Here is a 25,371-nt window from a genome sequence, read left to right on the forward strand (position 1 = left end):
CCTCCCCTGCTCTCACTCTTTCTTTCAAAATAAATACATGGATTTTAAAAAAATATATAAAAAATAAAATCACCTAATCTGTAATCACATTTTCCCAAGTGTCTCTAAATGTCTTTTTATAGATGGCATCATGATTCAACACTGCATTAGGTTTCCTTGTCTCTTGAGTCTCCTTTAGTCTAGGTCTCCTGTCCACTTTTTTCCTTGTTTGTTATTAGTTGACTAACTGGGTCATCTTGACATTGGCATGGCCATGGTGAGCACTGATCGTGGTGATGAGGCATCTACACGTGGCTTCTCAGGTCAACATCAACAAGAGAGCCTGGGGCAGGAGAGAAGGGGCAAGACAGATAATATCACTTGCTTGGTAAGCACAGTCCCAGTGGGTGGCAGCTTCCTCCCATAAGCAAGTAGGACTTTGCAGAAAGTGGGATATTGGTACCACTATGACCCTGCAGGCTCCATGATCTCTTGCTTGCTGGAACCGCCTAGCCAGTCTTCCTGCTCTACTCTAGCTCCTCCAGCCTGTTAGCCATAGCACAGACAGAGATATTTGTCCACTATGCAATCCTGATGTGTTCCTCCCCTGCCTTAAACCCTTCCATGACTCCCTATTACTCTCGGGTGAAGGTCTAGCCTCCTTACCAGACTCCTATTCCTTCAGGATCCCTCCCCTGCCTACCTCCCAGCTTCATCTCTTCCCACTCCCTACCTGATGTCTGCAGCCAGCAGTTTGGATTTTCCTCTGTTTTCCATTGAATTTCTCTGTTCCTCCCTCTCACCTCAAAATTTTTGCATACATTTGTCCTTTTCTCAAATAACAACTGCCATCTTTTGCATGCAAACAGACCTTTCCAGTATAGGAGGTGTTTGTGGTGTTTTTGGAGCCAGAAGGGGAGTTACTGTAGATTGCAGGCAAGGACAAGCGCTCCCACTCTAAACTCTTGGAGCACCTTGTAGAATGGATTCTGGCAAGAGTAGGCTTGAAATTAGGGATTCTCACACGGCTCTTTGGAGTTAATGTCAATGAGAATACCCACGAAATTCCTTGGTTTCTTCGGTGCCCATTACCGGGGCAGAATAAATGGGCAATTAGTCTGAGAAATGAAATACCTTCCTTGTTTCCACATTGTTCCAAGAAACAATGGAAGGGCTACTGTACAAATTCTTAGCTACTCATTAAACTTGGTTTTCACAGTCCTCACACGTGTTTTAAAAAATCCGAAACTTTATTAATGAAGTTTCACCCAGAGATGTTTTACCTGCATAACACGGTGATGTGGTCTATAATTTGTTTTTTTTTTTTTTTTTTAGTTTATTTATTTATTTTGAGAGAGAGACAGAGACAGCATGAGTGGGGAAGGGTCAGAGAGAGAGAAAGGGAGAGAGAAGAGAGAGAGAATCCCAAGCAGGCTCCATGCTGCCAGCACAGAGCCCGATGCCGGGCTCCAACCCACGAAGCCGTGAGATCACAACCTGAGCCGAAACTAAGAGTTGGATGCTTAACCAACTGAGCCATCTTGGTGCCCCTACACTTTTTTTTTTAATGTTTATTTTATTTTTGAGACAGAGACAGAGTATGAGTGGGGGAGGGGCAGAGAGAGAGACACACAGAATCTGAAGCAGGCTCCAGGCTCTGAGCTGTCAGCACAGAGCCGGACGCGGGGCTCGAACTCGTCAACTGCAAAATCATGACCTGAGCCAAAGTTGGACGCTCAACTGACTGAGCCACCTAGTGGCTTAAAACCATTGACCTGTACACTTTAGACAGCTGAACCTTATGGTATATACACAACTTAAAAAAAACAACAAATCTGGTAGAAAGTTATGGTAGAGTAACTAACTTTGAGTAGTTAGTTAGAGTAACACCTTAGAGTAACACCTTCCTAAAGGAACCCAATAGCCACGCATGGGCAAGTTGGCTTAGATCTGTGTGCAATACAAACCATCTAGCTTGTTAGTGTTGTGGGCCATTTTTTTCTTCTACTTCTTCCTATTTTTTTTTTTTTATGATGAATTAAAAAAAATTTTTTTTAATGTTTATTTTTGAAAGAGAGACAGAGATAGAGTGGAAGTAGGGGAGGGACAGAGAAGGAGAAGGAGAGAAGGAGACATAGAATTTGAAGCAGTCTCCAGGCTCTGAACTGTCAGCACAGAATTTATTTTTGGGACAGAGAGAGACAGAGCCTGAACGGGGGAGGGGCAGAGAGAGAGGGAGACACAGAATCTGAAACAGGCTCCAGGCTCTGAGCCATCAGCTCAGAGCCTGACGCGGGGCTCGAAGTCCCGGACCGCGAGATCATGACCTGGCTGAAGTCGGACCCTTAACCGACTCCGCCACCCAGGCGCCCCTAGAGCATGCGACTCTTGATCTCAGGGTTATAAGTTCAAGTCCCACATTGGGTGTAGAAATTACTTAAAAATAAAATCTTCAGGGGCACCTGGATGGCTCAGTCAGTTAAGCATCTGACTCTTGGTTTTGGCTCAGGTCACAATCTCACAGCTTTGTGGGTTCAAGCTCTGTATTGGGCTCTGTGCTGGCAGAGTGGAGCCTGCTTGGGATTCTGTCTCTCTCTCTCTCTCTCTCTTTCTCTGACCCTCCCCCTCTCAAAATAAATAAACTTAGGGGAAAAAAAAGGCGGCCAACTGTACTTCTCTTCCTAACCTAGCTGCCTCTCTCTCAATACCATCTCTGCCCCTCCCCTACTTCCCCCCACCAACCCCAGTGCAGTAGATTCTCCTTCATTTGTATGCCATGTCTCCTGCTTACCTATCTGGAAACACCAAATGTCTTCAGGAAGCTTCCACGAATCTGCCCCTAACTCCCCCGCTGAGGCCAAAGGCCCTTCCTCTCTGCTCCCATCTCATTCTGTGCTTCTAGTAATATTTGCTGAGTGCAGCGTCCAGCTTTGTGCTAAGTACTTTATGTGCACTATTTATATATTCCTCGCTTCTGATGTCCTTTATATTCTCCTCACTTCTGTTGTCCTGTACATATGTCCTCATTGTTGAGGGTGGTGCTATGGCTTTCCATGTTTTACAGATAAGAAACTCAGACAACAGTTCAAGGTCACACAGAAGAGGAAGCACCAGATGTGAAACCCAGTTCAGTCTGATTTTGTGAAATCTGCAGTATCACAAATGTAATTCATAACTTGATTTCTTCTTTCCTTAGTCCACTAGGTGGGCTCTCTTTTTTCTTTTTTTTAACCTTACTGCTCTCACATCATCTCCTCTGCAGAGCCCATCCTGCGTCTCCCCTTACCCCAGCTGAGTTAGGTGTTTCTTGCTTGGTGCTTCCATGGTCTCTGCAGTCCCAGGGAACTATCCTGTTAAAATCTCAATTCCAGCTTCTCTCTTGAAAAAAGTCATGAGACTTGTCAACACAGTGTCTGAATCTCTCCATGGCAACAATTACCAGGGTTGAGTTGTGTCTCCCCTTCCTCCCCGGCTTTGAGATGGGGCATTTCCTTGAAGACCTCCCCCCTCCCTAGTACCCACCCTCCCCTCTCTCCCCCTGTCATCCATGTGTTTGTTTTCTGCCTGAAGCCCAGAGTACCCCTCAGTACTCTGATGATTTGTTTCTTGTTTTCTTTTTTTAATTTTTAAAAAATGTTTATTTATGAGAGAGAGAGAGAGAGAGAGAGAGAGAGACAGAGAGAGACAGAGAGAGAATGAGTGGGGGAGGGCCAGAGAGAGAGGGACATACAGAATCTAAAGCAGGCTCCAGGCTCCGAGCTGTTAGCACAGAGCCTGACGCGGGGCTTAAACTCACGAACTGTGAGATCATGATCTGAGCCGAAGTTGGACATTAACCGACTGAGCCACCCAGGAGCCCCTGATGATTCATTTCTGATGATTCTTCTGCCTCCTGACTGTGACCCCGAGAAAGGACAAGATGGTGTGTTGTATTTTTTTTTATCTGGCCACCTCTGATACATTCTACAAGTGACAGAACCAGAAGAATTCTTTGTCAAAGTAAAGCTTTACCTGCAAGTCAGGCACAGGCTCTGTCACCTGCTATTGAACACCCTAGGAGGCCTGACTGCTATCTTGACTCAGGGCAGCATCTTTCTCTTTGCTTGGTGGCAGCCACAGAGATGGGAAAAAGCCCTTCAGCAATGGAGGCACCTTCCTCTCTGCTTTTGGATTATTTGTTATAGAATTCCCTCTGCTCTGATGCGAATGCCCTTGGCTCTTGCGCAGAAAAAAAGTTAACATAGCAGTCCTGAGATTGCGTATCCTTAGAAAGGTCTGCTGACAAGGTTGGCCCTTGGCTGGGAATTTGGATTTGGGGAGAGTTTAGTTATTCCCAGGATTGATAAGACTGGCCCACTGTACCTAAATTGTAGAAACAATGTAGTTTATGCTGACTACGTGTTTTTCCTTCTGGGAGTCTAGAATTCTGGCACATGCTAGGCAATCAGTGCTCATATGACCAGTGCTCAAGAAACAGCCTGGGTCCTGAGTCTCTAATGAGCTTCCCTTGCAGATGACATTTTCACAGAGGTTGTCATAGCTTGTTGCTGGCGGAATGAGCGTGCCCTGTGGGACTTCCTGGGAGAGGACCCCTAAAAGCCTGTGCCTGGTTGCCATTGGACTTCATCCCATGTGCCTTTTCCCTTTGTTGAGTTGGCTTTTGATCCTTTCATTGTAATACATCGTAGCCATGAGTAGGACGATATACCAAGTCCTGTGAGATTTCCTAGAGAGTCATTCAACCAGGGGATGGGGCTTGGGGACACATGATACAGCTTCTCTCTGCCTGTCTGGACTCTACTCCCCCTCTTCCCTGAAACCTTCTTACCTTAAAACGATCCCTCCCTATGCCCAGTGAAGCTGTATGTGCAGGCCTTGGAAATAGGGACTTGGGTCAAGTCCTGCTTCTGTTTGGCATGGGCCCTGGTAAATGGCCCCTGGTGTGCAAATTGTTTAATCTTCTTGGCTGGTGCTTAATCTGGTGGGTTCAGCCTCCCTAAGAGCACAGGCTGAGGTAGACTTGGGTTTGAATCCTAGCTCTTGACTCTTATATTCTGGGAGCTTGTTTCTTCATCTGTGAAATGAGTTGAATTGGGTATAATTTGATGGATTCATGCAAAATATTACACATAGTAACTATGGAGCAAATGGGAACTTTTTTTTTTTTTTTTTTACTGATTTTTTAAAACTAATCTCTGAACCTAATATGGGGCTCAAACTCATGACCCCAAGATCAAGAGTCATATGCTCTACTGACTGAGCCAACCAGTCTCCCCAGCAAATGGGAACTTTTATTATTGTTTTGATTATTGGTATAATACCCAAATAGACAGGAAGCATCTGTTTATGCATTTCTTCCAGGGCTGAACATTCTCTTGCACAAAGTAGGTGCTTGAAACTCTGCTGAAGGGGTATTGTTTACTCTGATGTGAAAAGATATGACTTTGTTGCCAAATAATAAAAGTAGTCATTATAATTTTATTTTAATTAATTAATTAATTGGGGCGCCTGGGTGGCTGAGTCAGTTAAGCGTCCGACTTCAGCTCAGGTCACGATCTGGCGGTCCGTGAGTTTGAGCCCTGCGTCGGGCTCTGGGCTGATGGCTCAGAGCCTGGAGCCTGCTTCCGATTCTGTGTCTCCCTCTCTCTCTCTGCCCCTCCCCCGTTCATGCTCTGTTTCTCTCTGTCTCAAAAATAAATAAAGCGTTAAAAAATTTTTTTTAATTAATTAATTTTTGTTTAATTTTGAGAGAAAGAGAGACAGAGTGAAAGCTGGGGAGGGCCAGAGAGAGAGGGAGACACAGAATCGGAAGCAAGCTCCAGGCTCTGAGCCGTCAGCACAGAGCCCAACATGGGGCTTGAACTCATGGGCTATGAGATCATGACCCTGAGCCAAAGTCAGTCACCTAACTGACTAGGCCACTTAGGTGCCCCAGTAGTTATTATAATTTTAAAAGTCACATTTGAGTGCTTCCCATATGCGATGCACTGGGCTAAACAATTTGTTTAGATAATTTATTTCATTTGATCTTTACAACAATCCTGTGAAATAGGTATTATTATCACCATTTTATTTTTAAAAAAAAAAATTTTTTTTTTCAACGTTTATTTTTATTTTTGGGACAGAGAGAGACAGAGCATGAACGGGGGAGGGGCAGAGAGAGAGGGAGACACAGAATCGGAAACAGGCTCCAGGCTCTGAGCCATCAGCCCAGAGCCCGACGCGGGGCTCGAACTCATGGACCGCGAGATCGTGACCTGGCTGAAGTCGGACGCTTAACCGACTGCGCCACCCAGGCGCCCCATATCACCATTTTAGAGACAGGAAATGAAGCTTAGCGTAATTGTGGACTCAAGCAAATGGGTGGCAGAGCTAGGATTCAAATCCAGGTGTATCAGACAGGTCAGATCCCATAACAAAATACCTCAGACTGGGTGACTTAAACAATAGAAGTTAATTTTCTCATGGTCTGGAGGCTGGAAATCCAAGATCAAGGTGCCAGCATGGTTAGTTTCTATTTCCGGTGAGGAGTCTGTTCCTGGCTGCCTTCCCTCTGGCTTTCTCACAAGATTTTTCCCTAGTGCATGAGTGTAGGGAGAAAGTATCTTTTCTCATAAGGACATGAATCCTGTCTGATGACAGCCTTACCCTTATGACCTCATTTAACCTTAATGCCTTGGAGGTACCATCTCTGAGTATAGCCACACTGGGGGTTAGGGCTTCACCATGTAAATTTTTGGGGGGGACCCATCCAATCCACAAGACTGGGTCTGTCTGAACAGCAGAGTTGGAGAAGAAATAATCACAAATTAATCAAAACCTCTTATTGTTCTGATACATTTTTTCTATATTGGGAATAATGTGGGGAGGGAGGTGAGTGCTTAATTTGTTTCACTTGGTACCTGGCTGGCTCAGTCTGAAGAGTATGTGACTCCTGATCTTGGGGTTGTGAGTTCCAGCTCCACATTGGGTGTAGAGATTACTTAACTTAAAAAAAAAAAAAGAGGGGTGCCTGGGTGGCTCAGTCAGTTAAGCGTCTGACTTTGGCTCAGGTCATTATCTCGTGGTCCATGAGTTGGAGCCCCACTTCAGGCTCTGTGCTGACAGCTCAGAGCCTGGATGGAACCTGCTTCAGATTCTGTCTCCTTCTCTCAGCCCCTCTTCGCTTGCACTCTGTCTCTCTCTTTCTCAAATATAAATAAACATTAAAAAATTAAAAAAAAAAAACCCTTTAATCCAAATAGGGCTACTAATCTTGCAGATGCCAGGAAGTATACTTCCCCATAAGGGCTTTATCAGGGAATACGTGCAAAGGTTCCTGGATTTAGAAGTCCCACTAAACTTAGACTTTACACTAACAGGGAAAGAATTTGAAAGAGTGAAGGAAAAACAAAAAAAAGTAATCCCAGACTCAGAAATAAATTTTTTTTTTTTTTATCCCTTAAATCAGAAGTAGTTTGCTGGGAGGCATAGTGAGCTTCCTAGCTAATGGCAACAGGTAGGGGAAAAGTTTCTTTGAAATTCCTCCGAAGATGTTTATCTGATCTCTTTTTGTGGTCAGATTGTGTTGGTTCTGGTCATTGTTCTAAAGGAGGAATGAAGATTGTCTGCAGAAGTACTTCAAGCACTGCTTTCATCTCCTATTCCTTTGCAGAAGCACCCAATTTAATCAGGACATTTGCTTGCATTGTAATTGTTTACTTAAAGACTCCCTGTGTGTTTTTAGACAAATAACTCATTCTCCTCATAAAATGTGAGAGAGTTGGTGATTGTGCTGATATTCCTAAATACCATTAAGCCAGACAGCTGCTGTGGTTAATTTGCCTTCAGAAGATCCATAAATCCTAAAATGTTAACAAACTCAGTATAACAGGATTAGGATTCATGAGATGTAAATTTTAGACAAGGATGAGGGAGGATGCAAAGGAGTCACAGTTTTTAAAAACATTTTTAAAATTCTTTTAACGTTTATTTATCTTTGAGAGACAGAGCATGAATGGGGGGAGGAGCAGAGAGAGGGGGACACAGAATCTGAAGCAGGCTCCAGGCTCTGAGCTGCCGGCACAGAGCCTGATGCAGGGCTCGAACTCATGAATCCAAAGATCATGACCTGAGCTGAAGTCGGACACTCAACTGACTGAGCCACCCAGGTGCCCCAAAGAGCTGCAGTTTTAAGCTCTAGGAGTTAAACCTTGGTTCTCACTTTTCAATTATAAACAAATAATTCTCTCCAAGAGTTGTCATTTCTTCAGATTCCTTCCTTCCTTCCTCCCCTCCCTTCCCCTCCTCGCCTTTCCTTTCTTTCAAGTTTATTGATTTTTTAGTAATCTCTGCACCCAATGTGGGCCTCAAACTCACAACTCTTGAGATTGAGTCACATGTCCCTCTGACTGAGCCAGCCAGGCACCCATCTTGGAATTTCTTTGTTTATTTATTATTATTTTTATTTGAGAGAGAGAGAGAGAGAGAGAGAGAGAGAGAGCACACCAGTGGGGGACAAGGGCAGAGGGAAAGAGAGAAAATCTTAAGCAGGCTCCAGGCTCGGTGCAGAGCCCGATGTGGGGCTTGATCCCATGATCCTGGGATCATGACCTGAGCCAAAATCAAAAGTTGGATGCTTAAATGACTGAGCCACCCATTCAGTTCTTGGAATTTTTTAAGCAGAATTTTCTATTTTAATCTTCCTTAATCCAGAGACTTAAAAAAAGGGGGGACATTTTTTTCCTTCTAGAAATGAATCAAGAACTTAATCTGAATTTCCAAAGATCCAAAAGAGTAAGCAGGAGTTGTTCTTCGGGTGGATTAGAGGAGTGGGGGAATAGAAAAGAGAGTGTCAACTGTCCAGAAAGAAATTAAAACTGCTCCAACCCCACCAAGGTGAAGCTGGAAATGGGGTTGGTGTTAAATACCAGACTAACTGGTAATAATATTATCTACATTCTGAAATGTAGGCCTGAGAGATTCTTAGGCACCTCTGCATGGTTACCAAACTGAATGCAGTTTGTGGTAACAAGGGCACTACTAATTAGAAAGAAGATGTGGTTCTAGGGTGGACGTTGGGAAAGCCTGGACCAAATCTAGTCCCCTGCCTGTTTTGTAGACAAAAAGCTACAATGACAGAGTTGAGTAGTTACAACAGAGGCAGTATGGGTCACAGGGCCTAAAGTATTTGCTATCTGGCCCTTTGTAGTAAAAACTTGCCAACCCCTTCTCCAGGGCCTCAAGCTGGCCACATCCCCACTTCCTCACTTACTGGCCTAGAGGGGGAGCATGCTGTATTAAATATCACACAAAGAATGGACCACCCAAGCTCTGGCTACACTGTTTCCTCTCATGACAAACTTCGACATCCCGTGATGTTTGAGCTACGGGTTTAACTAAGATGCTATAAGCGGTCAAAGCATCTCTAGTCTCAATTAGCAGAAGCCAGAAAAGAAATATATAAGAACTTTATTTTTAAAACTTTTAAACTAGTAATCATTAGAGAGGTATCTTCTTTAACTTGATCTTTTCTTCTACATTTGAAAAGTATCTCATCTTTGTTAAAATTTCCTTGGCTTTTTCAAAATCATCTGAAATAAACAGAGACATTAATGTGAGGCTTCATTTCAAACAAGAATAAACCAACTCTGTTGACAAAGGTAGCCAGTCTGACTTACAGATAAAATTTAAAAATGAAAACTGAACTATCTGTATTTGTGTCTATGTATGTATCATATATATATGTATGCATATATCATATATATATGATACATACACATATACATATTCATATATGCATATATACATATAGGAATGATATTTCTCTATCTCCAGATGGGATTACCAAATTAATTTATCAAATCCCTTAAAGGAGTTGTATCTTAATTGGCTTAGAAATAAGTTCTTATGTAAATTAAGTCTTCTAAAACTTCCAGAATTATAGGAGCCAACTCAAATATTTTTCATTGCTACGTAATTTGTATAAATCTTTGGTAAATAAGACTAACTTGATATTGTTGGGTTTAATAAAATAGGCATGTTTATAGAGTTGCTAACATTAAATAAAATGCAAACATATATTTTCATTCTATTTGGACTTACTGGTCAAATAACCTAATATTATATTTAACTAGATGTTTAAGATTCTAGAGATGGTAAATCTGATATTACTCAAATTAAATCATTCTGACAAACTTTATTTATCCCAACAAAAATTATATTTTATAATATGCTGCCTAAAAATCATGTCCAAAATCTTCCTGGCAACTTGAAACCGTAGTCTTGCTAAGTAAACTAAGTTAAATAATGGATATTCATGAAATATCTAAATAACTTCTAAATAAGATAAAGTGCTAAAACATTTATTATTTTTTAAATGTTTACTTATTGTTTAGAGAGAGAGAGAGAGCGGAGGAGGGGCAGAGAGAGGGGGACAGAAGATCCCAAGTGGGCTCTGCGCTGACAGCAGAGAGCCTGATGTGTGGGGCTTGAACTCACCCTGCCTGATGGCACGGGGCTGAGATTGTGACCTGAGCTGAAGAATGATGCTTAACTGTATGAGCCACACAGGCACTACTAAAACATTTACTGTTAAGCGAAAGTTTAAGTTTATATACTTTTTTTTTTTTTTAAGTTAATTTATTTTAGAGAGAAAGAGGAGAGGGGCAGAATCTAAAGCAGGCTCCCTGCTGTCAGCACAGAGCCCATGCCGGGCTCGAACTCACGAAACCGTGAGATCATGACCTGAGCTGAAATCAAGAGTCGGATGCTTAACTGACTGAGCCACCCAGATACCCCGAAATTTATATATTTTTGTCTATTTATTTATTTATATATATATATTTAAATGTTTATTTACTTTGAGAGAGAGAGAGAGTGTGTGTGAGCTGGGGTGGGGCAGAGAGAGAGAGACGGGGAGAGAGAGAATTCCAAGCAGGCTCCATGCTGCCAGTGCAGGGCCCAACTTGGGGCTCAATCCCATGACCTGAGTGGAAATCAAGAGTTGGATGCTTAACTGACTAAGCCACCTAGGTGTCCATTGGCTATTTATTTTTATATGGTCCAGAGAGGCCAATGATTTTGAGTCTCTTAATAAACATGTTCTTGCCATATTAAAAAAAAAATGTATTACAGGAAGCATATATACCTCTACAGTTTATGAGATGGTATAGTCATAAATTTGCTTACTACTACAGAATACTGGCATATTATAGTTCTCAATTGTCTACTTCCTAGTAAAATAAAGCTTACTAATGGTTAAAATTTATAATCAATATATAAAAAAATATGACTACAACTTCAGGGTACAAAGACTGGAAGAAACGTAGGATATGTTTTTATATGAAAAGTACACGAAGAATGAAGAATATGTTTCTGTTAAGATAAAGGAGTAATTTTGTCCTAAAGTAGAATGTGAAGGAAGGAAGGAATACAACAAAATATGAATGGATATTGAAAGTTGTAGAGCATTTGTGGAAAAGGAATTTTATGTTGTGAGGTCAAAGCTGGTTAAGATTAAGTGGATTTATACATATTTTTGAAATGAATTTCAGTTTTTTAGTTTTATTTTTTTTTAAGATTTTATTTTATTTTTCTCAAGTAATCTACACCTAATGTGGGCTCAAACTCATACCCCTAAGATCAAGAGTTGCACACTCCACTGACTGAGCCAGCCAGGTGCCCCTTGAAATGAACTTTAACGTCAATAGTGCACTGATAGAAAACCAGAGTTTGGTTTTCGTTCTGTTAAAATGACAAAGTTTCTTGGGTCATTGGTCTGCTTTTTTTTTTTTTTTTTTAAATTTTTTTTTTAACGTTTATTTATTTTTGGGACAGAGAGAGAGAGAGCATGAACGGGGGAGGGGCAGAGAAAGAGGGAGACACAGAATCGGAAACAGGCTCCAGGCTCTGAGCCATCAGCCCAGAGCCTGACGCAGGGCTCGAACTCCCGGACTGCGAGATCGTGACCTGGCTGAAGTCGGACGCTTAACCGACTGCGCAACCCAGATGCCCCAGGTCTGCTCTTAATAAAAGACTGTAAAATATTTTTCTTAACCTTTTGAGCAATCTGCCTAGGAAACATACATTGTGTGTCTTATCAAAGTAACTTTCTGTGCTTCATGTTGTCTTTATCATGTCCTTCATTGCTTCAGAGAAGAGTCTTCTCCCTATTTGGAGCTAAGGTTCTTTATTTTTCATGTTACTGCTTATATTTGCCTTCATCACTTAACAATCATCACATTGTTAAGTGGATAACTAAGTATTGTTTCACAATGACCTATGATCCTAAAATATTTAAAGCATTCGACATTTCAGACAACTTCCCAAAATCAAATTCTAAATAAAGTCTTCCTGACCTAAAACTAAGTTTGAATTTTCTGAGGGTCCCTGGAGAACCTCAAAGGATTTGTTCTCTCACCTTCTAAAAGGAGAGATGTTAAAACTAATTAGGTTTATTCGATGAAATTATATTACATGGGAAGCATTGTCAAAGAAGAGATACTTAACTTTCTGGAGCTTATATTTGTATGGGTAGAATGCTATTATTTCAGAAATCTTATAAAGTTCCCAGAAATTTGTCAATGCTCTATCTATAATAGGTTCTTGCATATTGTGATCAGCCTAGTTATTATTTCAAAATGTGCTGTGTTACAGAAACAACCACAGTTCCTTGTCAACCGTAGTATTTTTACAATGATCTTTCATCAGGTCTTTAACCGTGGTCACTTTAAGTCTTCTGCTATCCACAGAGAGTTGTTGCTTTACGCTGATGCTTTCCTACAAGCTCTTGCAACCAGCGACATGGCAGACTACTGTAGTTAACAAAAAGGGCCTGTCTCAGAGACCCTCGAAAAAAGATTGTACCAGGTACTCCTGAGGTATAGCCTTCTGATGGCATTGCTTAAATAACCCTGAGACTAAAATGATAAATGATGTTAGGATTTTCAAAACTCTAAAGAAAAAGTCTTGATTTTGGCTCAGGTCATGATCCCAGGGTCACGGGATCGAGCCCTGTGTTGGGCTCCATACTGATGGTGCAGCCTGCTTAAGATTCTCTCTCTCTGTCTCTCTCCCCACCTGTGCTCTCTCTTTAAAATAAAAATACATACATACATACATACATAATAAAAACAAAACCAAAAAAGCATATGGGTTTATGACTTAACGATCCAGGAAGTTTTAGTCTTGTTTTTAAAAAAATATTTAGGGGCTCAGTTGATTGAGCACAGATTCTTGATATTGGCTCAGGTCATGATCTCATGGTTCATGGGTTAGAACCCTGCAGTGAGCTCTGTGCTGGCAGCAAGCCTGCTTGGGATTCTCTGTGTCCCTTTCTGTCTGCTCCTTCCCTGCTTGTGTGTGTGCTCTCTCTCAAAAATAAATAAATAAATAAATAAATAAACATTTAAAAAATATTTATGTATTTATTTAAGTTTTTACTTAAATTCCAGTTAGCTAACATAACGTGTCATATTAGTTTCAGGTATACAATTTAGTGATTCAGCACTTAAATACAACACCCAATGCTCATCTCCTTAATCCCCGTCACCTACTTAACCCATCCCCTCACCCACCTTCCCTCTGGTAACCATCAGTTTGTTCTCTATAGTTAGAAGTGTGTTTCTTGGTTTGTATTCCTCTTTTTTTCCCATATAATCATTTGTTTCATTTATTAAAAAAAAATCTTAACGTTTACTTATTTCTAAGAGAGTGCACATAACTGCCCCCCCTCCCACCACACACACACACACACACACACACACACACACACACACACACACATGTGCGAGCGGTGGAGGGGCAGAGAAAGATTGGGACAGAGGATCCCAAGTGGGCTCTGCTCTTACAGCAGAGAGTCCAATGCAGGGTTCAGACTCATGAACCATGAGATCATGACCTGAGCTGAAGTGAGATGCTTAACTGACTGAGCCACCCAGGCACTTCTCATTTGTTTTGTTTCTTAAATGCAAACTGGTACAGCCACTCTGGAAAACAGGATGGAGATTCCTCAAAAAGTTAAAAATATGACCCAGCAACTGCACACTACAAGGTATTAACCCAAAGAATACAAAAATACTAATTCGAAGGGAGACATGCGCCCTGATGTTTATAGCAGCATTGTCTACAATAGCCAAATTATGGAAACAGCCCAAGTGTCCACTACTGATGAATGGGTAGATAAGTGGTATATACATATACACAATGGGATATTTCTCAGCCATAAAAAAAGAATGAAATCTTGCCATATGCAACAACATGGATGGAACTAGAGAGTATAATGCATAGCAAAATAAGTCCATCAGAGAAAGACACTATTATTTTCATGGCACTGTATCTATTTGCTAGGCTCAGGAAGATAGTCAACAGAATAGAACATAATTTAAAACATTGGTTTTATGACCAAAGCTTTGATAGGAATGTCACATTTGAAAATGATGCATAAAATCAGACAGAATGGACAATTTTAAGGAGGTAAGGTTGACTTTATGGAACCAAAGCTTACAAAGCCCTCTAGGAAAAAACTGGGCTGGCACCTGGCTTATAGGGTTCCCAGCCTTACACGTGAGTAAAGTAGGTCATTTCCCAATAGGCCCAGGAAATTTAGGATGTTTTGGGAAACCTCGAGAAAAGAGGAATTCACCCAAGTCCATAGGTAGTGCAGGTGATGTCTGACAGTGAATTCTTCACTTGAATTCCTAGCATTAACAGGCTTTTTAAAGTCCAATCTGAGATTCCTTATAAAAGGTTCCATAAAGGAAACTTAATCTGTATGGTTGATTACCATTCTCATTTCACTCATGTTAATAATTAGGCCAACTTTAATGAAACTAAAATTATTTTGCAAACAAAACTATTCTTAGTTTGATAACCTTTTTTTTAAAGTTTTTAAATTTATTTGGGGGGGGGGGGGAGGAGCAGAGAAAGAGGGAGAGAGAGAATCCCAAGCAATCTCCGAGCTGCCAGCACAGAGCCCAATGCGGGGGTTGAACTCACAAACCGTGAGATCATGACCTGAGCTGAAATCAAGAGTCAGAGCCTTAACTGACTGAGCCACCCAGGCACCCCACTGATAACATTTGATTAAAAACGGGGGTGACTGTAGAGAGAAATTTCATGACAGTGGAAAAGTATGTCACACCCAGAATCTATTTCTGCTCATTGTCTCTGAGGTTATTATCTTCCTGAAAACCGAACTGGATCCTTCCTGCCATCTTACACATTTTGTCAGCCCTTAGCAAATTCTTTTTTTTTTTTTTTTTAGCCCTTAGCAAATTCTTAACCCTCCTAGTTTCCTTCAATATTTGCCTACAACTCTCCAAATTTCTGTTTCCCATTTTTCTCCTTCTCTCCTGAGTTGGCATCACTGAGAACTAAAACCTGACTGCCCAGGTCCTTATTGGGACTCAGCTTGTCTTGTGGTTGCCCTTTCCTCCATGATCTGAAAAAGCCCTGTAAGCTGATGCCAGACAACTTGATATAAACATCAAAGAACCTGTCACTACAAATCACGTGTGGGCAACCATTGCTGCCACTTGGGCTACCCAGAAAATCCACCAGAACTCCTGTGTCTTCCATGCTCTGCTCTGGGAAGTAGCCATGACTGTGACATTGATGTCTAGGCCATCACTACTGGCATTCAAGCTATAAACTAAGATATCTATCAGACTGTCACTGGCATCCTCATACCACCATGTAAAGATGCTTAAGAGTTTCGAGTCTTAAGTGACTGCCCACCCTCTGGACTCAGAAACTGGCTTTATAGTCTGCTCCCACCATTAATCTTTGTTTTTCTTTTTGTTTCCATAGAGATGCTCCTCATTAAATGCCTGACTGCTCATGTCATCCAGTAAATATCTTCTCCTACCAAGTAGCAACAGATGGTTCAGCTAGATCTTAATAAACAAAGGGAGATCGAATGAGAAATGGACTTCCATTGTTCCGAGAAAGAAGAATGTCTCTTGCTGTCTCTTTCATACTGTTTGTTGCAGCCAACACTAGAAAATAGGGCCTGTCTCTTAGTGTCTGAGCCCCACTCTAATTAAGCCCCAGTTAGCAACCCAGGTCGGTTTCACATGGACCAACCCCCACTACCTTCCCATTTTTGTAATTTTCATTTCCCAGACTCTACTGAGACAACACTCACCCCCCTCCCTCTCTCTCCCTTTAATTTAAAATGCTCAGTCATCTCTGTACAAATTGGAGTTCAGTTCACACCGCACTCTTTTCCCTATGGCGATAGTTATTACTGATCAAAACCTATCCTTACAACTTTAACTAGTATATGGCTTTATCTTTGACAGTATGCAAGTATCTCTTTGAGTCAATTCTTCAGGTGTAAACTCAGAAGTGGAATTGCTGGGGGTGCCTGGGTGGCTCAGTCAGTTAAGCCTCTGACTCTTGATTTTGGCTCAGGTCATGATCTCACAGTTGATGAGTCTGACCCCCGCATCAGGCTCTGCGCAGAGCCTTCTTTGGATTTCTCTCTCTCCCTCTCTTTCCTCCCACTCCAACAAATAAATACACTTAAAAAAAAAAAAAAAAGTGGAATTGCTGGATTGTATGGTATTTCTATTTTTAACTTTTTGAGGAAATACCGTACTGTTTTCCACGGTGGCTGCACTGTATTACATCCCCTTCACTAGTGCACAAGGGTTTCAATGTCTCTAGACCCTCACCAATACTTGTCATCTTCTGGGTTTTCTAATAGCCATCCTAATGAGTATGAGGTAGTATCTCACTATGGTTTTGATTTCCATTTGCCTAATCATTAGTGATGCTACACATCTTCCCATGTGCTTATTGGCCATTTGTATATCTTCTGTGCATGTTCTATTTCTTAAGCTGAGCGGTAGGGACATGGGTGTTTTTGTTTTTATTCCTTAAATTGTACTTACGTATTGTGTAGTCTTCTTAAAAATTATATTTCATAATCAAAAACATAAAAATCTCCCAACATGTGCTAGGAGATGGTGGAATACGTGAACATCTTAGCCAGTGGGCTGGGTTCATGGATTTCAGGCAGATGTATCAGGCTAGGTTCCAGACTCTTCTGCTGTTAATCTAGCTTTCTCTCACATCTTTTTAGAGACCTTCCCTCTGCCTATGCCTCCGAATGGGCTCCTACAGTCCCTGCAAACTGGGCGGCACCCTGTATAAGCCTATGCCCTCAGCACTAGCTGGACTGGAATGGGCATCTGGCTCCATCAAATCCCCTCTCTCAGGAATCCAGAGATGGGTCTAGGGGACTCTAATCAAATGGTCAAAGTCTTTGTTCTTATAAGGTAATAGACCAAGGAGGACTAAAGAGTCATCCCGTGGGGGAGGGCATTTTGGAGCACTGCACGCTAATGACGAAGGTGATGGAGCTGGTTTACAGTGAGGAGAGGATGGAATGGAATTGCCAGAGGCACTGAGTCTGTGACCACAGCTTTGGTTCCAGACTGCTTTCTGGTCCCCAGGCTTTGCCCCAGAAGAGCTCTTATCACACTGTGTACTATAATCATCACAGGGACTTTCTCTTTGGATTCTGGGAGATAGTCCCAATTCATTATAATAATCTCCTTTTGATCTGGGCTAGCTTGAGTGGCCTTTTGCTTCCCACAATCAAATGATCTCTCAGGTAAAGGGTAAAAGGCCATTATTTTGTTATTTAAGGGGTGGCATAAGTCTGGGATGGAGAAAAAGACTGTTCTTGCTTCAAAATAGCTAGAAAAAGACCCAATCTCTTCAACCTGGGAACCAGGAGCAATGGGGACCAGGATGAATAGCCCATATTTGTAATTTGGGCACAGCTCTGCCACGGGCTCCTCCTCCTGGGCTCTGCAGAAGAAAGGGGTGTGCAGGCTTTGCCAAATGTTGATTGTGCAGCCTTGCCCTCAGGATCTGTCTCTATTGGCTTCAGCCTACAACCCTCACCTTCACTTCTCCCACTTGTTAAAGGGGAATAGAAGCACTTTCATCTAATCTTTCTCTGGCATATCATTGTTTTTTGGCATACCACTTGGTTCTCTAGCAAGGCTGTGAATCCTTGAAGGGAGAAATGTAGGCTTGCCTATATTTTATAGCTCCTCATGTACCTATCCTAGGATGGATATATAATAGCTACTTATTGAATGGAGAGTTATACCTCAGTGCTTACAATCTATTTTCATATTTAAGAAAGTCAAGAAATGAAGAAAGTACCTTGTTCAAAAGCTTTGCTCACATTGTCACTCAATTCCTTCTGTTTAGCTGAAAGAGAAAATCAGTATCTTAATTTTTCTATTCAAATAGACTAATGATGTCAGGGTAACACTTTGTAGCTGGTTACAGCCAACACAACACAACACAACACAACACAACACAACACAACACAACAGGGAGCTTAGATTCCAGGGTAAGGCCTCATAAACTCTGTCTCCACATGTCCCATGAAGACAGTTTGGTGCAGCTGACCCTAGTTACATTATGTTTTTCTACTTACGAAAGGTCTGAGGGGTGGGGCATCCAGGTGGCTCAGTTGGTTAAACAGCAGATTCTAGCTCAGGTCATGATCTCACGGTTTGTGAGTTCGAGCCCCACATCAGGGTCCTTACTGTCAGCATGGAGCCCTCTTGGGATCCTCTGTCTCTCTTTCTCTGTCCCTCTCTCTCTCTCAAAAATAAATAAACATAAAAAAAAAAAAAGGTCTGAAGGGCAATCACTAAGTCTTGTAAAATGGCTATAGAGTCATAAAAATAAATAAATAAAATAAACAGGACAAGGAAATGCTTTGATTATCTCCATCAAGTAGTATGAATCTTCCAGATTTCAAGCAGGAGAAAATTAGCAAGCTAGGATTGCCTAGGGCAGGGCATTACAGTGTTTTAAGCAATCTCTTGCAACTTCTACAGCCGCCCAGGAAAATGAAACATTTAGATTATGTTGTACCATAAGAGAGAAGATGCCAAACGAGGTAGAGAAGCGGCCACCTGATGTTTCTGCTGGGTCTTCATTAGAAAATGAAGAATTTTATGTGTGTTTTCCAGATATAAATAGTATCAATCATTTATATGGTGCCTGCTTTCAAAGCATTTTCAAACATGTTATATCCGCATTGCAGGCAGTTACAGGTATTGGGAGATGGCCCTATGGTCACATGGTCGGTTGAGTGGAGGAGCTGGGAACAGACCCCAAGTGTCCAGATTCTCATACAGTGGCGGGAAACTGGCAATGTGGTGTTGGCAAAAGAACACTGGCTTAGGAGTCTAGAGGCTCTGAAGTTCTGTCCCAGATCTAACTAGCCCTATGCCCTCGAATACGCACTCACTAACCTTGGGCCTTAGCAGGTGCCTATAGGGAAAGAAATTTAGGAATTAATCTAAACGAAGGTCAGTGACCTGTTCAAAACCAGACATTTACTCTAGGGCTAGAATAACCCCCACCAATGACTGAGCACCTGCTACAGGCCAGACACTGTGTTAAGCATTTTACCTGTTTTATTTCATTTACTTTAATCCTTGTAACAACCAGTACTGATGTTATCTCCATTTTACAGATAAGGAAACTGAGGCTCGGAGGGGTGAAGTCACTTGCTCAAGGTCACACATAAATTCAGTGGCAGTGTTGACAGTGCACCCAAGACTCCCTTACAGTACAGCATCATAGTCCTCTGCCTTCCAAAGCTGTGCAGATGGGGCTTCTAATTGCAAGCACTGAATTCTTCTCCCAACACCACCCAGGTGTAAGGCTGTTGATACACTCCTGGCTGATAGACCTCCCCTCACCAATTGTCATTTTACTGCTTTTAAACAAGTAATTCTTTGATCATGATTCACTCAATATTTACTGAGCCCCTGTTATACACCAATATACCCTGTGAATAATATTCCACGGGCTGAGGATATGAGGGGACCAAAAAGCAGATACAATTTCTGCCTCTGTAGAACTTCCAGTCCAAGGAGGGAGGGAGGTTGAAATTGGTCAAATAATCTCATGTAGAACAGTAAGGTTACAACTGTGATTGGTCCTACAAGGGGGGAGTGTCCACTGTCAAGAGGTATAGATAAAGAGGTTCTCTGAGGATTCTCTGAGGAAGGGATGATTGCCCCCAGATCTGGAGGAAGAAGAGTTAACTAGAAGTAGAAGAGGGTTTCAAGCAAAAGAACAGCCTGTGCAAAGGCCCTAGGGTAGAAAGGTGCTTGATACAGATGAAGAACTAGAAATAGCCTGTGCGCCTAAGGTGGAGAGGCAATTGCGAGGAAGAAGACAGACCATACAGGTCCCTGGAAGCCCATAAGACTTTGATCTTTAACTGGGAAGCCAGTTAAATTTTAAAGTAAGACCAAGGGTAATGTGATTAGACTTGGGTTTCAAAAGATCACACAAATCACAATGTAGGAATATATTTGATTGAGGGTACAGCTAGACCAGTCTAGAGCTACTGCAGTTGTCCCAGTGAGAATGAATGGTAGCTTGGAACAGGGTGCTGGCAGTGAAAACACAGATTTGGGTCATTTAGAAGGTTGGCATTTCGAGATTTGGTGACGACTGTCTACGGGGGTAAGGGGGTAAGGGAGGATAAGTTGTTAAGAATGCCTCCTCAGTGTTTTGGACTTTGCAACTGGATGGTGTCATTTACTTAGGGAACATCAGCAGAGGAGTAGTTTTTTAAGGAGGGAGGGGAGAGGCTCATGAACTCCATTTTGGACACAATGAGTTGAAATATATAAACTCTATGAAGACACGGGCCCGGGGCTGTGTGTTTCTTATTCACTGTGTCTTGCACAATGCTTGATACATAGTAGGCATGCCACAAACGTTTGTGAAAGTACATACGTGCATACAATCGGGAGAATTTGGAAACTTTTGTACATGGCATGGTTAATTTTATGTGTCAACTTGGTTGGGCTATGGTCCAGTTGTTTGGTCAAATGCTAGTCTGGATGTTGCCGTGAAGGTATTTTGTAGATGTGATTAACATTTACAGCCAGTTGACTTTAAGTAAAGATTAGCTTTGGTAATGTGGGCATAGAAGTCCTGCCTGAGTTTCCCAGCCTGCTGGTCTGCCCTCCATATTTTAGACTTGCTAGCTCTCACAATTATGTAAGCCAATTCCTTAAAATAGGTTTCTCTCTTTCTCTCCCTCTCTCTCTCTCTCCATGTATACATATATACTATTGGTTCTGTTTCTCTGGAGACCCCTGACTGATACACTATGCAATAAGATGGAAAGCGAAGCAATGAGATCAGAAGTCAGTTTTTCAGTCTTTGCTCTGCAAGGTGACCTTGGGCATTTCCATGAACTTTTAAGGCCTATTTATTCTTTTTTTTTTTTTTTTAATGTTTATTTCCTTATTTTTGAGACAGCAAGAGAGAGAGCGAGCACAAGGGGGGAAGGGGCAGAGAGAGAGGGAGACACAGAATCTGAAGCAGGCTCCAGGCTCTGAGGTGTCAGTGTAGAGCCTGATGCAGGGCTCGAACCCACGAACCCATGAGATCATGACCTGAGACCAAGTTGGACGTTCAACCAACTGAGCCACCCAAGCTCTTTTTTTTTAAGTTTTTATTCATTTATTTTACCAGGGGAAGGAGTAGAGAGAGAGGGAGAGAGAGAGAATCCCAAGCAGGTTCCACACTGTCAGTGCACAGAAAGCCCTATTTATTTTTGTCAGAGACAATAATAACATCTAAACGATGTCATGCGGGGGCGCCTGGGTGGCTCAGTCGGCTGGGCAACCAACTTCACTCAGGTCATGATCTCACAGATTGTGAGTTTGAGCCCCGCATCGGGATCTGTGCTGACAGCTCAGAGCCTGGAGTCTGCTTGGGATTCTGTGTCTCCCTCTCTCTCTGCCCTACCCCCACTCACGTTCTATCTCTCTCCTTCAAGAGTAAATAAAAACATTTTTTTAAAATGATGTCATGAGTAGGAAGGAGGATTGCAATCTGCAAAGTACTATTACATTCTTGGTTTAAGGCTGCCTTCCGGCAAGCTATGGATGTTGCAAGTCTAAACTTCAGACAAAATTGCTTTCAGTATAATGAAGAAAAAAAATACTCCCTGAATCATTACGATGACCAATACGTAGTTTCATATTCATTCTCCACTTAACCTTGGGCATGTACTCACAACAGCAATAAAATGCATTCAGTGGTATTTTATCTTTTACCTCTGACAATAGATTCAATCTCTTTCATAGCAGCTTCACTTTGAGCTTCTGCAAGTTTTTCATTGATTTCCATTATTTCCATGAGGAATTGCTGGTCCATTGCATAATCTGTCCCTTCGGGAATCTCTACTCCATGGAGCTTTAGCTATTGGGACATGAAGCAGAGAAAGTGAGGTTGGTTGAAGAAACTGTGGCCAGAGTCATAAATCCTACTCACCCTTCAGAACAGAATACCATGCATAAAAAAAACAAAAACAAAAACGGAACTGTCTTAATAGTGAGAGTGTGAAGGTAGGGTATGAGAAAGTCACACTGACATAAGAGAGCTGGGACAGGATTCCTCTCTGCTCCCTGGGACTGTGTGACCCTGGAGGAGTCATTCCTCCACTCGGGAGACTGAACTAGATATTTGTAAAGATTCTACTAAATCCTAAAATTCTAAGGTGCTGAACTCTTCCCTCCGCTCCTCCCCACCAAAAAACCAAACAAACAAAAACCCAAATTACTCTTCCCTAAATGCCATCACCATCCAATCCTTGAAATTTAGAGAAAATGGCAAAAAAAAAAAAAAAAAAATGCAATCAGGCAAGCAGATTTACAAGTATTCAGAGAAAACGATCTCCATTCAGTGTCTTTGAGGCTAATTATTTTTGGGTCCCTAGACTAACTCAGGTCTCAAGCACTCTTCTGCTGAATACAGGGGAGCAGCTGTCCCACAGCACAATGGATACCATGTAGTCAGGCATAGAAGGGTTGGGAAATCACCTTACAAGGTATAGTCCCCTGCTCAGCGGGGCCAGGAGGGTCTTATAGGCATCATTCACCAGGGTCGCATGCTTCTCTGAGAAGTCTTTTTCAGTCTGTTAGTGGAGATGAAGATAATCTTATTACCGTCGGTATAGCCACATTACATTCACAAACTGTTTCATAAAATACTGATGGGCCGGCACCTAAGGAAGTCATCAAAGTAGAACTGGTGTGGGATGAGCTGTCTTTATTTTCAACAGATGGGTTCTAACTCTTCTGGGAAGTCAGGTAAAAGCTGTGAGTGCAGGGTAGATCCAGGGCCCGGCAGTCTGGGGTCAAGCTGTCCCAGGGTGGAGCTGGCTGTTTAGCTCTGTCTCTGATAATCACATCACTGCAAAGCCACTGCTACCCACCCCACCATGCACTAGTGTTTGGGTATGATTAGGGGTGGCTCACAGGCTACCTGAGACCTCTGGCTGAAGAAATCAGGGTGGACAAGACGTTGTAGCTGCTGGTACCTATTCTGGAGCTTCGCTGTGTCCACTCCAAAGGCACGGTTGCTGTAAGGAAATTGGGAGATAAAATTCATGCCTCAAACATTTTTGTATTTTTATACTGTGGGCCTGGTTCCTGTTCTCATGGGGGAAGATGCAATAAACATGTAGAGAGAGAGATAACCTTAAAAAGTGGTAGGTGCTGTGAAAGAGAAAAGGGTCAAAAAAATTAAAAAAAAAAAAAGAAAAGGAAAGAAAAGGGGTGCCTGGGTGGCTTGGTCGGTTAAGCGGCCGACTTCGGCTCAGGTCATGATCTCGTGGTCCGTGAGTTCGAGCCCCACGTCGGGCTCTGTGCTGACAGCTCAGAGCCTGGAGCCTGTTTCAGATTCTGTGTCTCCCTCTTTCTGACCCTCCCCCGTTCATGCTCTGTCTCTGTCTCAAAAATAAACGTTAAAAAAATTAAAAAAAAAAAAAAAAGAAAGAGAAAAAGGTCAGAGAAAGGGGTAGATGTGGTGGACAAAGAGATGACATTTGAGCTGAGACCTGAATAATGATGAAAAATAATCAGGGGTGCCTGGTTGGCACAGTTAGGTGACACACTCTTGGTCATTATCTCAGGGTTCATGAGTTTGAGCCCTGTGTTCTGGAAGCTGCTTGGGATCCTCTCTCTCTGCCCAGCCCAACCCCACCACATAAATAAATACACTTAAAAAAAAAAATCAAAGATGAGAGGAAAAAGTCATGCAGAGGCAGAGGGAACATGCAAAGGCCCTGAGGTGCGAACGAGATGGGCGTGTTCCAAGAACTTAAAGGATAGTGTTACCGCAGCCTATCATAAGTATGCAGTGACTGGCAGGGGCAGATCCCAGAGTTAAGGGGACCATTTCGAATCCCACCCGATCTTTTGAGAGGCCACGTCCCTTCATCTTAGTCTCCCACTTTATTTTAACCCAGTCCCTTTCACTTTCTATTCGTGGAGTCTGCCCTGTCATAATAGTTTGGCTCGGTCCAAATTCACCTCTCTCCAAGCTTCTCGACCATTGGAGGAAAACACGAAAAAGTCATTTCTCAGTCTCTCTCCTTCCAAATCTCCCTTCTCCCTCAGACTCAGACCACAACGTTCAGTTTTTCGGTGCTTTTACACCCTATTTTGTTTGTTTTTCTTACTAGATTATCCATTTATTATAGAGGGATGTAACTCAGGAGCAGTCAGATGGAAGAGATGCGTAGGTGGAAAGTTGCGGGGAGCTCCCAAGCCCTCTAGGCGCACTATTCTCCCAACATCTCCATGTGTTCACAAACCTGGAAGCTCATTTACTCCCTTATTTTGCATAACACCTCAGTACCCCTTTCTGAAAATCCTCACTCCAACTTTAACCATTTTGACCCTGTCCTTCAAGTCTGCTTTCTCTGGCACTCCAGTACATTTCCCTCAGGCCCCGCCCCTCAGCTTCCCTTCTCAGGTCCCAACCCTCCCTCCACTGAAGCCTCCTTTCAATTCCCCCAGAATTCCATCCCCGCCCTTCAATCCTCCCTCCATTCTGGTCTCTATCGATCAAAAGCCTATCCTTAGGCCCACCCCTCAATTTCCTCTCTCACCGGCCGCAATCCCACCCTCCCAGTCCCCGCCCCCAGTTCTCTAGGCCTCCGCCCATCGACCTAACTAACGAGTCCCGCCTTCTCCTTCCCAAGCATGATCGGCCCTCCACGCTAGTTCGCCAGTCCCGGATGTGTCTCTCGCCCGGCGCATTTCCTGAAACCGCCTTCCGTACCAGTCCATGAGGCTGAAGTAATCTCGAGAGAGGTCAGGTGGCTGCAGCGCGCGGCACTGTGGGCAGAAGAACCCGTCTCCCCGCTTGGGGACCCCTGGGCCGCCGCAGTTCCAACACTGGGGGGAATTGTTTCCGGCCAGAGACGCAGCATTGCAGCCTAGAGGTCTCCGCCCGCGGACCCCTGCGGGCCACAGCCCCCACGGCCGGAGCAAGGCGCCGGTCCTTCCGCCCCACATCTGGCCGCGGCCTGTCTCGCCACGGTCACCT

At 42.8% G+C, this 25,371-nt stretch overlaps 1 protein-coding gene across 5 annotated transcripts; it reads right to left on the reverse strand.

Moving 5' to 3' along the window:
* Positions 1-25,340, reverse strand: HSCB (HscB mitochondrial iron-sulfur cluster cochaperone). Of its 5 annotated transcripts, none has more exons than XM_047827776.1 (6): positions 25,105-25,340; positions 23,302-23,398; positions 22,862-22,951; positions 22,092-22,236; positions 18,145-18,192; positions 1-322 (listed from the first exon to the last, which is right to left on the reverse strand). In XM_047827776.1, the coding sequence occupies exons 1-6, from the start codon at positions 25,338-25,340 to the stop codon at positions 285-287; spliced, it is 654 nt and encodes a 217-aa protein (XP_047683732.1). In that variant the 3' UTR covers positions 1-284. The 5 variants fall into 5 exon arrangements, with proteins under 5 accessions (XP_047683732.1, XP_047683730.1, XP_047683731.1 ...); XM_047827774.1 differs by lacking the exon at positions 1-322 and adding an exon at positions 9,414-9,551; XM_047827775.1 differs by lacking the exons at positions 1-322; positions 18,145-18,192 and adding an exon at positions 9,414-9,551.
* Between the last annotated feature and the right edge of the window lie 31 nt (positions 25,341-25,371).

This window comes from Prionailurus viverrinus, chromosome D3, assembly GCF_022837055.1.
Source record: "Prionailurus viverrinus isolate Anna chromosome D3, UM_Priviv_1.0, whole genome shotgun sequence".
Taxonomy (NCBI): domain Eukaryota; kingdom Metazoa; phylum Chordata; class Mammalia; order Carnivora; family Felidae; genus Prionailurus; species Prionailurus viverrinus.

Coding starts and splice junctions, on each gene's coding strand:
- HSCB (XM_047827774.1), bottom strand. CDS start 25,340: ATGTGGGGCGGAAGGACCGGCGCCTTGCTCCGGCCGTGGGGGCTGTGG. Junction 23,399..25,104: donor TACTTCAGCCTCATGGACTG/GTACGGAAGGCG, acceptor ATTTCCTTACAG/CAACCGTGCCTTTGGAGTGG. Junction 18,193..22,091: donor GATTGAATCTATTGTCAGAG/GTAAAAGATAAA, acceptor TTTCTCTTTCAG/CTAAACAGAAGGAATTGAGT.